Source organism: Scomber scombrus, chromosome 12 (assembly GCF_963691925.1).
Source record: "Scomber scombrus chromosome 12, fScoSco1.1, whole genome shotgun sequence".
NCBI lineage: Eukaryota > Metazoa > Chordata > Actinopteri > Scombriformes > Scombridae > Scomber > Scomber scombrus.
The window spans coordinates 12,553,995-12,569,135 of record NC_084981.1 but is presented as its reverse complement, the minus strand read 5'-3'; the positions used below and the strand labels follow the sequence as shown (position 1 = coordinate 12,569,135).

At 36.8% G+C, this 15,141-nt stretch overlaps 1 protein-coding gene across 1 annotated transcript in view; it reads left to right on the top strand.

Moving 5' to 3' along the window:
* The window catches only part of adgrb3 (adhesion G protein-coupled receptor B3), a 113,311-nt gene that overhangs the window by 30,091 nt on the left and 68,079 nt on the right, over positions 1-15,141 (top strand). Inside the window, exon 2 of the mRNA XM_062430109.1 lies at positions 14,251-14,361. Within this exon, the coding sequence (XP_062286093.1) occupies positions 14,251-14,361 (111 nt within the window). The remainder of the gene's footprint in view (positions 1-14,250; positions 14,362-15,141) is intronic.

Below are 15,141 nucleotides of genomic sequence, written 5' to 3'. Positions count from 1 at the left end.
GCATTGTTTTTATTAATCTAATGTGATCAACTAATTAATTATTAGTTTGGGCCATAAAACATATTAAAATAGTGAAAATGCTCATACTTATTTCCTAGAGCTCCAGGTAATGTCTCTTTGGTCAACTGTCCAAACAGTCCAATACCCAAAGGTACAGTTTACCAGAATATGAAACAAGACATTGACATTTGAAGAACTGAAACTAACAAATGCAATTTTGCCATCACAATATGTCCTATTAATTCTTTTTCAATTGACAAATCTGTTAATTGACTAGTTCTTTCAGCTACTGAAGTACAGCAGCACAGCAGGGTGGACTTATTTTTCTTGATTATGGGAGAATTATATGGTTATGCTGATTGTTCCAGGACTGGTATTCATGATAGACAGGCTATTCTTTCACAACTATATGAAAAAAGGAAATTACATCCATTTTTTTTATTTTACAATTAGAAGTTCCTGGTCAGGAAGTGACCAGGAAGTGAGGGATAACAAAGAGGCTATTCATGTCATTCAATCCTAATTTGGCATCCTCATTTATTAGTTTACTGATCTGTGTTTCATATTAACACTGTTGGTTGTTGGGCCCTGTTTTAAAACATGATTTGTATGTTGGACGCATTCTCCTGATGCTGGACTGGAGATATCACATTTTTGATATGTTTTCTGCCCAGATGGATTCTAAGAAAAAATCAGGTCAATCTACTACAGGACCAAGTGAGGACATTAATAGTATCCAATCTAAGATTTACTGTGTGAAAACATGAATTTGACCATATTTTATATACCTAGGTTGCTGTAAATTTATAAAGCACCACATTTATGATGCAAACTCCTAGACAATTTATAAAACTAGGAACTGTATCTAAGTGGCTCCTGCTGAACTTGTTTGTCCCATTTAAGAATTTAAAGCAAAAATAGACAAATAATAGCAAGCTAATTATGTAAATGCAATCATAGGATTGCAAGTTATATTTCTATATTATGTTAGATTCCATGTGAATCAAAGTGTCATATTGCAGCAGTAAAACAAAAAAAGATTGTTTTTAGATAGATAAATTGTGATTTGCTAATGTAAACTTGAGGTATATCTGCAAAATGCATTGCACTATATGTATTTTATTTGTTGAGTTTACATGCAATAATAATGTGAGCTCAACCTCTCTGAATGTGAGAATGTTGAAGTTATGGCAATTTAAAATTTAATTTTTCAATAGAGGCAGCAATCATCTTTTCTTTCTGTATATTATGCATGTAATGTAATGTTAGAGATAGTCTGTGCATTTTCAAATGCAGAGGTTTTATTTTTCATATATACTGTAGCATTTCATATATGGACAGTGTTCATGGGGGATAATCATTCAGCCATAGTCCATGGCTGTTCTTTTTTTTGTCTGCATAGTGTTTCACTAATACAAGAGTAGTACATTGTGCCCTCTGTTTACCCTCTGTTTTTATATCATCTTATATCCGTGGAGATTCAATTACTGGCTGAATATAAGTTGATTTATGTGACCATTCAGTGCTGCCTGATTTAAAATCAGGGGGAAATACAGAAAATATGCATTCATCAGTGCTTCTTAATGCCATAATGAGGTGAAAGGATAGTCAGAACTGATGGTTGCGTCGCCCATTTGGTGTACTAGCATCTTCTGCTATGTAACTACCTAACTATGTGTTTGGAGGAAAATGGAGCTATTGATGTCCTTGAACCTTTGCGTAGTTTAATAAATTCTAATTAAATTAGAGCAAGGGAGTACATGAAAAGACAGTTGTTGTTTTTTTTAATTTAGCTGATTAGAGTGAAAAAATGTATGCACAGGGCTACATTTTCTGTGTTGAGAAGCTCATTAAAGCTGCTCTCACACAAGTTCAAGGGAAGAAGAGGGTAATGGCTTTGTCACTGAGGCTCACAAACAGATCACACTTTGTTTGCTGTGTGAGAAATGCCGACTGAACAAGCGAACGCCTTCATATGAGAAAATAACTGACAGCGTGAAGAATAAATATGTATTGATTATTTAATGCATGTGCACAGCCACATTTATTCATCATCATAAACCTCACAAAATTAGCTCATTCCAAACACTTTGATGAATTAAACACTGTGAGCTATTTTGTATTATTCATCCATGTAAGACCCTGATGAAAAGGGGTAGAAGGCTTGCCATAACCATGACAGATTATTCCCTGCAAATAAACCGCTTCACCTGGTAGCATCAGTGAATTGAAGAAAGGGATATGTTTTAAATCACTTCCTTTTTGTAAGCCTTAAAACACTTTTGCTGAGAGGCAGAGGACATGAGAGCTCTGACTGCATATCAGACAGGTACATCGACAATAACATGAACTTGCCGACAACAGGTCAGACAGGCTATTCAGCCAAAGCTATTGGGGGTCTTGGGTGTCATGGGCCTTTAAAACCCCACGTTCCTCTGCAGTGAGTGTTTCGCCAGCTCCCTATTTCAGCACTCTGCAGAGCACAGCTGAATGGACAGCAGCCATTGTGTGCCCAGATAATGCACTTCAATCATCCTTAATGTCATCATAGCCAAAAAGGCACAGAAGCTGGGCTGAAGCGGTTTTATTTCCCTCCCATATCCTGAGAACAAAAAATGAAAGTTTTAATATGATTTTACGACTGTGCTTGGTTTGCACACTACTTATACTGACCAGCTATATTAAGAGCTATGATGTGTGTGTGTGTGTGTGTGTGTGTGTGTGTGTGTGCATAAGGATGGAAACGTAAAATATTGTTGTAGCTGTTTTTGATTTGCACATTCTGTGACGGCTTCTCGGTAGTAAACGATTAAGCGTCATGTTAAGGTTAAAGTTGATTTAATTTACTTTGTTGAGTTTAACAGATTTTTTTTTCTTCTTTTTACGTAACACTTAATATTCTGGACATGGTGAGCTGCAGGGAAAGCTTGTGGTGTGGTAATCAATTCCATACATTGGCTAACGGTGAGACGCTGAATGGCTAATTGACCACAGTAATGGTGCATGGCTCTGTGGTTGGGGACGATGGAGACGTGCACATTAAAAAACAATTAATTTCCAATACTAATGTCACTCTTGGCTGCCTCTGATGCTGCATATAACAAGGAGCTGTCACTGATGAGTCATTTCATACTCCATCTAGGATTTGATCCAGACTATGCAAAGTTAGGGGGGCCTTACTGTCGGAGTGAAATACACACTTTGGAGTTTTTTTCTTTTCGAAGCCAACTGATGAAAATGTATGCTTCTCATTTAGTGGACTCATTTATTTCTTTGAAAAGCTACAAGGTCGTGGTCTGGTCATGGCATGATTAAATTTTCTGCTTCTAGCCTCTGAGTCAATTTCTTTTACCCTTGTTTACAGTAGTCAAGCTGCAGCAGGCAACTTTGCACTTTTGGCAGCTCCGCATTGGCTACAAGACATCATTTTGAAAGTTGGAATAATTTCACTATCCAGAAATCATGAGATGGCTTCAGTAAATGGCAGACTCTAAGCTCTAATTTTACTGTTAGTAGCTGGGAAATATTGGAGATGATTTTAATAAACGCCAGCAGGTTCAGCCATCACTGATGAGTACTGCTTTCTGGTTGCTGGCGGCTGTGTCAGAGGCAGTTTGTTTTCACTCACATTTTGATTTATTTCTTCTAGTGCATGTTTATTTATTTATTTACACGCACATGGATATTTACTTTGATACTGTTATATTGCACTGTAAGCATATCAAAGTAAATACCCACACTGAGGCAATAGTTTGATTAACAAATCATAGGAACCTAATTTCCATTATAATCTGTGTGTAAATGATGCATTTGATAATCCAGTTAATGTCCGGAAACATCTTTGTCAGTGTCAGGCAAGGAAAATGGCCCAACTTGTTTATTCTTGTTTCTGTTGATGAATGAATGGTGCTTTTCCCCCCCCCCACCACTTTGCATCTTGTTGACAAGACAGCCTTTAGAGTCAAAAAGAAAGACTCAAATATGGTATATATGGAAACGAATGAAAATGTTTTCTTTTTTTTGTTTTTACAGGATGATTACAAAGATGATTCTAGTGGATACTAACCTGAGACCTTGCTCAGTTAACAGAAATGAAAAAAAACAATGAATTAATTAATTACCTTCCTTTTCTGATTTCACACAATTAATGTGCACTGCTGAAAATTACAATCATCCTCCACAAAGACTCATCATAATTTCAACAGCATTATTCAGCGTTATTTAAAATTAAGATAATCCTTTTTTGCTCCATTTACTTTTCCTATTTACGTCAATTGTAATGTTTTACAAAAAGCAGTATGTAGTCGAGGTCACATTTCAGATGTCTATGAGTTGTTAACAACTTCACCAAATAATAGTTTTTCCCTCTGAACTTCTCACATAGTTTCATTTCAATAAATATTCAAATGATCTAAATGTCTTCTTTCCTCTCCCATTAATAATCTCACAACCCCTCAGATTTAACTGGTGACCCTTTGGAGGGGCCTGACCCCTAGGTTGGAAACCACTGAACTAAACTAGCAAAATGTATAATGTAGTTCAGACTATCTCCAGCTACAACAGTACCATGCTGTTTACACACTGATGCCTCAATATTAATAATACACTCATTTCATATATAATACTATATCAGTCAGAGGGACCAAGGCACTACTTTTACTGCAATACTTTAACTACATTAAGAAACACATATGTACTTTTACTTAAGCAGGATGCAAGATTTTAGTGCTATTGGATATTATTACATTGCTGTATTGGTACTTTTATTTAAGTTAAGGATCTGAGTACATCTTCCACCACTGTAGGCATCTCTTTGATATAAGACTACAAAAGTGTGAAAAAAGAGGCTTTGAATACCAGCATTAAAAGTGCATCATGGTTGACCAGACAGTGCAGTGCATCTTTACAGAGAGTTAATACAAAGTGAGAGGTCATTATTAGATGAATGCAGTTATTCAGTGACCTTGTCTTTTTTTTCTTTTCCGAAAGTCTTTTTAATAAGAACATTTGGAAAGGCTAAAAGTGTTGTTTTACAAATGTCCTGTGCCAGATTCACACCCATAACACAGACACATTGTGCGGTGTGCTTGTCTCTGGAATATTTTGGCTTTCCAGAGATCATCAAGTGGTTAAATCCCCTGCCTCCTGAACTAAATACCCCCCTTGTCCTGGGACTAAATCCCGGCAGAGTTTTCTCTCCTGTGCTTCCAATTCTCTGCCCCCCTGGACATTTTACAGCAGTCTAAATAAAGAACAGAAAATACTACAGGTGAGAGGACTGTGAACATTCTGACATTGTGGGAATTCACCTTTGCCATTGCTCAAAATAAACAAAACAGGTTATCTGCAAAAAAAAAAAAAAAAAGGGATAATATAATGTACTGCATATGTTATATGGATAAAGGGAAGTCCTTGTATTCTTATTTTAGCTTACTTAATTCTTAGTTAGGAGTCATCCATGATAAGTTGAAACAAAAAACAACAACAAACAAAATAACATATTGGTACTAAAATACCACAACACTATACGAGGCAGTGATCAATGCTTCAAAATCAAACAAAATCAAAATTATGGGAAAAGGGAATTCAGTAATTAACCCAAAGTCAGGTAACTTAAATAATGTTTGTACAAATAAAATAAAAACAGTGATAAGCTATGCATAGCTTTGAACTTTGTAATAGCTGTGATGGCTCTCATTTTCCCTAACTTGGCATCAGAATCCATTAAGTAAAAAAATCCTATCGTGCTGCTGTTGTGCTCTTGTCTGAGGACATTTCAGCATCACCACTTTGTCCTTGTAATTATTCTGGAGAGCATATTTGCTTTAACATGAGCTTAGTCAATGAGCCAAGACAGGGCATGTTGCAGGCATCTTCCTCATGACTAACTTGCATATGACACAATGTTCCCTGTGCTGATAGATGCAGGGTGGCAGTCTGAAGCAGTGGGTTTTACCACTGCAGAAGGATCAGACATGATTGGTGCTGTGGAAAAACTGACAGCATGAATTATGAAAGTCTCATTAGGGGCTGTTGGAAATGATTTATCTCACTACGAAATATGGTCAGCCTTCCACATTTGCCTCCATGGCTACAGAGTCTACATATTGTGTTTTGCTCTTTTAATTTCTTGGGTGTATCGTTTTCCATTTATTAGCGAGGAATTTCCTTGAACGCCGAACCGTGACTCTATTAAATCGAAGGTCACTACTTGGTATGCCAAGCAAAATGGCTCAGAAAAGGACAAGGTATGCTCTTTAAAAATTGGCTGCAGTCGCAAAGGTGCTAAAAAATGTGTCATGTTTCTCACTTGACAGATGCATTGCTTGGCATGGTGGCGTTGAGCTTGGCAGTGCGTGTGACTGCCAGGTCATCTACTGGGGTTGTGTGTTTCTATACTGATGCCAAGAGCTGCTTCCATAGTTTTACAATGTGCCTTAGCAGGGGCGTAATAGACAAACATACTTCAAAGGGTAATTATGATAAATTTACAACAGTATATCAAGATCATATCCCTTTGGTATAAAAAAAAACATTGTTTTGAGGTGATTGACCAAATCAGACATGAGAGCATTTCATTAAACACTGTAAGCATGAGACTAGAGTTCCAGATTTGAGAAAGCTTCAGCATTTCATTTTGTGTTTAATGTGCTGTTTCTATACTATTCATGTAATCTGACTCTTCTTTCTGAACTGGTTTCATTAGTAATCCGCTTCCATCCTTGTTTCTGTCGGCGCACAGTAGTCCTTTCAGTTGTGTCCCTGCAGCAGCCCCACTTTTAGTCACGGGTGGTTCAGCAGTGTCGCTTTTTGAAAAGGCTGGTGATTTTGCAAGTTATACGCTGCAATCTTGGCATTGCTTTCACTTTAAAATGCTCCATAGGCGGATCCATTTTCTGATACCATCATGCAGCTGAACACGTTGCTCACATTATCATGCAGAGAGTACCTCTTTGTGAACACCTTACCGTAGATGACAAGGCAAAGAGTATCTTTATTTGGTGATGTTTTCCATTCCCCCCTCTTATTTAAAACAGAACAAAGTATACTTTCTGAGGATTGATAAGCAAGCACCTAATGACAGTCACAGTTATATGGATGATGCTCTGAATGATTCGTGCAGTGGTAGTTCATTGTAGTATAATGTTTATACTGGGGAATATGCATCTAAGCAGTCTGGCTTTTGATGGAACAGAGATTCAATTTATACATGTTTGCATGAGTTGACAAACAGACTGCTGAAGCCTGTTCCCTGAAGTGTATGGAAAAGAGCAGGAATGATCTGCTCACGGCACCCAGCAACAGGGCTTCTTGATGCAGTGCTTTGATAACGTCAGAGCTCCATCTAGGTTGCTTTCTGAGGTACTGCTCAATAACCTTGTGATTTAGCATTGTGCTGTAAATTATCAATGCGATCTCCAGTAGCCGCTCATTTGTCCAAACATCAGTAAAACAAAATACATCCTCCCTGCTTACAACAGACTGTATTCCGAACACATGTCTGAATCCATTTTTAGGTGAGTTCACATGACTTTTCAATGAGGTGCAGTGGCAGTTGCACAGAATTCTAATTTGGCTTCAATCTAAGTCATTAGGAGAGTCAACAGGAAACAAACAGATGGCTGAAGGAATATGATGGATAATTGTATGGTCTCAAAGGACAATTCGTAATTTGTATTTGATTCCGTGCAACCCCCTCATTTTCTTAATGAAGGACTAATTGAGTTTTTTAGATTGGCTCAAGCATATGGTACAGCCTTTAATGAAGGGTTTGTGTAATGGCTGTAAAGAGATAGTGAGGATTTTTGATTTATTCTGAATGGTAGTCTGATTTTTAAGGGAGAAGTAACATTTAAAAATCAGTTTGGATGTGAAAGTGTATTTAATTGCTAAAATATAATCCATGATCATTACATCACCATCATCATCAACATAATTGTTATTATTTTTTACATTTAAAAGTAGTCTTTCACAGTTTTGTCCAAATCATCGATACTACTACTACTACTAAGAGAATACAATATAATGTCCTGTCACATGCCTCTAACATGTTGGAAGAAATAAAACATCTTAGAATCTGTATTTTAATCATGAATCAATGTATTTTTGATGTTTTTATTTAATGTGTTCATGTAATTGACTGTAACACACAATGACCGATTTTTTTTAAATGCTTTGCCCTGGAATGTGTTTTTGTTAGTACCACTTTTCTTTATCTCTCTTTTGAAATATACCTGTTGTCAACTGCAATTATTGTGTTTATCTTCTTGCAGAGAAAATTAATAACCACTTTTCTGCATTGATGTTCTGGTTTTAATACCACCTGGGAACAAACTAAATCACAGGAACATTTAGTACCAACAGGAGTTTGTAAATCTGTTTTAGCATGTTGTCCTATTTTACCTTTTAATTAATTAACCTGTTGTTACAGATTGGTTTCTCTGTACGTTATTTATGTATTTCTATTGTAATTCCTGACTTAAACAGTTGTCCAATATCTAAAAAATGTACTTCGAGCCCCTTACAAACCCAGAAATATTATAACATATGACAAAAATTTGCCAGCCTTACTAGCTCAGCTGTTGAGAAATGGATCAAAGGCAGGCATGAGATAGGGAGGTATCCCTCTTCCTGGTCTGCGTGGACTGTACGCTTGTCTCTATTTTGGGAGCTTACACTCTTCAAAGTGCAGTGGTAATGAAGTGCCTCTCATTAAGAGCTACATTTGTGACAGTCAGTCAGTCAGGCAGGAATGCATGGAGGGCAGTAAGTGGAGCGCCCCTGATAGAAGCTAGTCATAGGGGCCTCCAAGTAAAGGCTCATTTCATGCAAGGTTAGACACATCAGTCATTGGACATGGGACTGGCTTTTACTGCCTTTCAATAGAATTACACATGGAACGTGTCCACACAGTGAAAATGAACCTGGAAATGAAATGTCTTCCATTGGAGTCTCTGCGGCTGGCATGATCACTGCCAGCGCTTAAGCTTAAAATTCCCTGCATGCATTGGATCAAAGCCTCAGTGATGACAAAGGTCATGGACCCAGGGAACTTTCTTTCTCTTTGATTGTGTGTGTGCTGTGTCTTTTGTCATTTGTTTTGTAATGTGTACTGCATGTACTTAGTAGTGGGACATTAATTAAATCAAGCGTGAATATCTTTGTAAATATGGCCACTAATTAAGCTTGAAAGCATCATTGAGCTGTGATGGGTCAGTAAAGCTTTTGAGCCACCGAATCAGGCTCACATAAATACTTTGGCATGGGCAGGAAGATACTGTCCAGCACTATCCATGTTTGCACACCTTTAACATTATGCTGAAGGCCTGTGTGAGCCACAGCACATAAAGTAACCCTTTTAACTCACAATTTGAGCCTTGGTAATCTGTTATACTCCTCATTTATTGTCATCTGCTGAGGTCACAGCCCTGTGGTGACTAAACTGTTACGCCTGTGATGCCAGTAATCTGAGCAGGCATTTACCTATATGTTAGCCACAGACATTCACTTTTTTGGTTTCTCCACAGCTGCCGTTGCTGTTTCTGTTTCTGCCTGAACAGTGTTGGTTTTGCTAACAGATGCCCCTCTGGAGATCAACTTCCAAAGCTCATTGAAACAAAGGAGTGATTTTCCTTTCTGTTTTAGAAAGGCCAGGTATATCTCACGGCAAGATCAACTTACAAAGCACTCTGATTAATAAGAGTAGTCAACCAATCGTTTCAGCTTCTTAAAGTTGAGCACAAGGTATTCTTTTTTCTTAAAATAGCCTGATCTCATTCCTCACCTCTTTATTCGTCACCTGATTTGTTGATCATCGCTGACAAGCAGGTAAAATGGCTGCCTTTATAAACTGATGGCACAGCTGGGTGGCAGCAAGCAGTCTTTGCTTATACCTTTTAAATGATTTTTTTTTTTTTTGCACTCACTTGAAGTAATTGCAGGTTTGATGCTGCTAAGTGTTACTGAATGGGGTGCTAATTCTACTTCTTGCTTTAATGAATTAGGAGCTTCTGAATAAAAAATGTGTCGTACGAAACAGGAGAAATGTGTATGCATGCATTTGTGTGTCCTTGTGTGTGTGTGTGTGTGAATTAGGGGACTGGAAATATCTTCATTGCAGATTTAATGTCTTGTGTTTTGGGTCTATAATTTACAGTCACAAACTGTCAAAGAAAACAAGTCAAAAATGATATTTCATAGCTTACAAAGATGCTGGTCACGTTAAGTTTGACATGCTTTAATGCCTGAATTATCTTCAGAATTGAATGCTAAAAATAATTAGATATTTGTGCTGTAACTGACAATCAGCATTTTTGGTTAATGTGTATCTATAGAGAGTCACAAAAATAATTTCTCTAACATTATGTTATTATGATCTCAGGGAGTCAGCTGAGTAATTTCCTGATGCTACAACACATTTGCAACTGATTGATGGAGTTTGCAATTTTATCTAAAGGAAAACACATTGCATAGAGGAAATAATGTAGACACCAGATGGTTTCTAATATATTTTTTGGATATGAGTCTATGAAAGAGGATGTTAAGAGATAGTTAGTATGTATGCAAGTACTCCTCTCCATGTACAGTATCCATATAAAAAAGACAATCATTGCAGTCCAGTATGATGACATGTTATGATGTAAATGGTGGCATTTAGCCCCACTTTGTTCAGTAAACATAGACTGCATTTCTACCACACTCTGCTAGCTACACTATGAATAATCTTTGTTAATGTTTAAGGCCAAATGTTCCCTCAGCTATTACTGATTTCATGCATTTACTGTAATACTTAGTATACTAAATATAAACTAACTGAGGTCTATTTGTAAGAATCATTTGTGGACAAAAACAAAAACATTTGGATCCAGACAGTTTAAGATTATTTTGAATTTGAAATGATTTCAGCTACAGGGTGTGCCACTTTGACCTTGTGCTAAAAGGATGATTCCTGTTCTGGAAGGAACGATGGTTATTTCTGATCTGCCTGCCAAGGTCATCTAAGCAAGTCAGCTCCCTATTTTAAACAAGTATATTCAGTCCTCCACAGATACTTTCAGTATCTCAATTTGATCAATTCTGCTAAATGTAATGGCCACTGCAACAGTTGTAGAAATGCAATTTTGAATTCATAGACCAAAAATGCATGCTTTGTCAGTGATGCATGCAGTCAAGGTTGTGTGCATGCAAAACAAAGTGAATGAATCACTCGGTGCACAAACAGAAAGGCGACTAACAGTGATGGATTTTTCCTGAATGGCATTGTCTCTCCTTTGTTCAAGCATGATGGTTGATGGATGTCAATAAGTATTCTCTTTAATCCTGAATGAAGGACAGAACACCTCATCCGTCTTAATTTCTTCTAAAACACACAGTTTCAAAGTTGTGAATACCGGCCAAAACTTCAAGATTATGCTGTTTCCAACAGAGGAAATGTTTCCAAGTAATGACACATTAAATGCATCATCTGCACTTTCTGCCTTGTAATACAGTTAAGACACCCTGTTTTAGGGCTGCTTGTCAAATCACAACAGCCTGGCCCTGCAGTTATTAAAATTCTGGTTTGTCTCTCATGTTTACCGTGATGTAGCCACAGGCTTGAATACAATCCTGGTAGTTCAATTAAACTGTTGTGCTTTTTTTTAAGTACTTTTTTGCGTCATGTTTCGACATCCTGATCTTTTCCATTCTACCTCAGGCTACCTGAACCACAGCGTTCTGGATTAACATCTTGGCTTTAAGGCATCTAAAGAGTTTCTTGAAATGGGGACTCATTACACACTAAATTAACCAATTCTTATCTGTATACCAACATGTTGAGCTTTTTAATAGATTCCTGTCCAGACAGATGTACATTTGTCATGAAAAGATGATGATGAAACACCTTTATTTTAAAGTTTGTCATAAAGTATGCCTTGTAATGACAGCTTGTCTCTTACGGACATCATGCTAAATGACATCTTTCATGTTGCAATGCTTTTGTTGTATTGTTCATTATGAGCTGTTGAGAGCTAGATTACATTACACATGACTGACTGTAGGGCTAATATCACAGTTTAATGGACTGAGTTGATCAATGTTTTGCACAGGCAAATCATTTTCAAAGGTATGAGAGCATTATGATCAATGATTTGTCAAGCCAGACACGTCGTTGATTAGTGTTTAAAAAGGACAACAGCCTCCAGCTCAATATATGTTCTCCTTGATACAGTTACTAACAGGTTTATTCACATTTGGGTTTTTTTCTTATTGTAAATAATAGAACAGCAATTTACCTGGGGATTATTTTCTTTCAGTTTAACACTGAACTTCACACTGAAGCTCTGTAAGTTCTAACACTGTTGCTATGCAGTGGAAAATATGACATTATAGGTGTCTATATGACATTCTTCAAGTTTTTGCATTATAAACATTATATGTTAATAGTAAAAGCATTAAAATAAGTCATGGCTATTTATCCATCCAGCCCCACAGAGCCAAGTGGCAACAAAGTGCTACTAGCCTTTAGTTTAATTTGTATATCGTTCATTAAAAAGCAGCGTGCCCCTCTTTTTGTATGACTCCCTGCGAAGTAGCAGACATTCATGTTGATTAAATCAGATGGCTTTTTTATATCTGCCAAATGGGGAACTGGTTCCTGATCCAAGACACCACATAGAGCATGAAAACTCAGTAAAGAGATATCATGTCAAAGTATCTACAGTAGTGACTAAACTAATTAGATCTCCTGCCTGCTGTTGACCATCAGGGTACCTGAAAATTCTTTGTCCAGAGTTCACAATGTGCTTTCTGCTTAATTTGGACAAAACAGATGTGGACACAATCAAATCAGACTGAAACACTTCTGAACATGTTTCTGAAGCCTTGTGTGGTCATGGTTCTGAAGTTCCCAATCAGCATCAAAATGCTGTGATGCTTGTTTATCTGCCAACTTTCTCTCCTTTCATTATACCTTCTTATATCCTCTATATGTCTATTTAAAAAAAAAAAAAAAAAAAAAGCTAACTCAAATACACTTCATGCTATATGAGGAAGTTTGAATGTAGCTTAAAACCCAGAGTCACTTTTTTTGGGTCTCAATTAATTAATTGTTCTTAATCCAATTATGGCACATATTTGTTGATCTTATTTAGTTAATGCCAACAGTCTGATGCATGGATCAGACAACTGCCTTCTTTTACAGTCAAGTTATTTCCTGCATAATTAGTCATAAAATTTGAGCTTTCAGTGGAACATGATCAGATGAGATGGCAGATTTCCTCCTCTAGGCCTCACTGCGAGGGAGGTCAGTCTTTCTAGGCTCACAGTCTGCTGTAGGGAATCCAGGAAACTGAGGCTACCAACTATATTAGAATTGATGATTTAAACATCCTCCCTATCATTGGCTGATGCATTGTATTGTCTAATGTACTAACATAAGCTATGTGTGAATCTGTTGTTGATGCATCACCTGCATTGCCTATTTGCAAATGATAAAATCACCTCATTAGGACCACACTGCAAAAAGTAATGCCAGTTTTCAATAAAAAACAGGAAGGTAAAACAATTTGCATGAGCTCTTTAAGTAAGTAAAATATAAATGTTGTTTTACGGTGTGTCAGATTTACTTAAAAAAGCTGATGCAAATTCTTAACCATGCAATGCAATATAGCATCACTTTTCTCAGTGTGGTGTCAGAACATTGTACTCATTGTCTCTTTGTCCCTTTTTATGGGAAACAAAGAGGGCACGCTTTGTAATGGATACAGCTCAGAATACATTTGTCTAATTTTCCTCACAATATTTTGGACTTGGTCAACCAAAACGAAATCCCACAAAGATGACATGTGGATCAATAGCATGTTATGTCCATGACCCCCTCCTCTGTGGCTTTCTGATGGCTTACACATTTTTACTTTCATTTTCTTTTCTTTTCTTTTCTGGGTGTGCAGGAGGGTGGGAGGGGAGGGAGCTGGTTTGATGAAGTGTTAGAGTCTTAAAACCGGTGTGAGTTTATTTGCATGTTTGCTATGTGTCTACGCTGTGCTTTCAAGCTCAATTAATACTTCCAACTCACCCTTATAGATTCTTTGCATTGTTCTATGCCCTAGAGTAAAGGACAAATTAAATACAAACTTGTGTGGTCTTTGTTTCTAGCCATGTACTGCAGTTGGTTTTCCGAATATCCTGAAAAAACAGTATGTAATAAGCTTTTGTTCTCAGAAGATCCTGTTTAAGCCTAGCTTTCATATGAACCTCTATTCTGTCCCATAGAATATGGAATGATCGGAGAGCATACAGTAAAAAGTCAGCGGCCAAGATCAGTTCATGACACAAAGGCCCTGCAGGAGCAAGCTGAATCTGCTAAATTTATGGCACAAACTGGTAATACAATAGTTATATTTCTTTACTTTATTTTTTTTAACTAAACTTAATTTCATCATGCATGCTCTCTCTTGTACTGCACCTTTTAAGTGGAAATGTTTTGCATTATTATTTTTTCCTACTCATTCTCTATTGCTACATAGGAACTAGAAAGATACATTTCCCATTTATCTATGAGTATTTACTTTGAATATAGAACATAATTGGGTTTTGTGGGTCTGTTTGTTTTATTGTCACATAGTGAGTTGGCAAGTGAATTACTCATACAGTATATTCATAGAACATTCAATAAACAGCATTTTAAAACTAAGGCCCTGATGTAGTTAATCACCTCCTCCAAGGCGTGATCAATTTAATGCCATTCGATGCAAAACCCACCCCTTCAGCCAAATATGAAACACATACTTGGCAAAAGATGAGCTGATAGATGCTGCCCTTAGAGATAGAATGTGGCTTAATCAAGTGTAGCATCCAACAAATTAAAAAAGGAAATTATCTAAATTCATAATGACTTTTGTAACTCACCACCTTATCATTTTCAATAATTTGAGAGGGTATTGAAGTAAGTGATAGCAATTCTACAACAAAACCTTAACCTTTGCTTTCATTATTTAGTTGATTTCTGTTTTATTCTACCTAGAAAACACTTTTTCCAGTGGGTGGGTTTATATTTAGCTGCTATTGAGATTTTATTTTATTTTATTTTTAATTTATGATTTTTTGGGAAATGTTTAGATTTTTTTTCATGTGTTGTTCCATTGAAATTGCTGTCATTGTTTA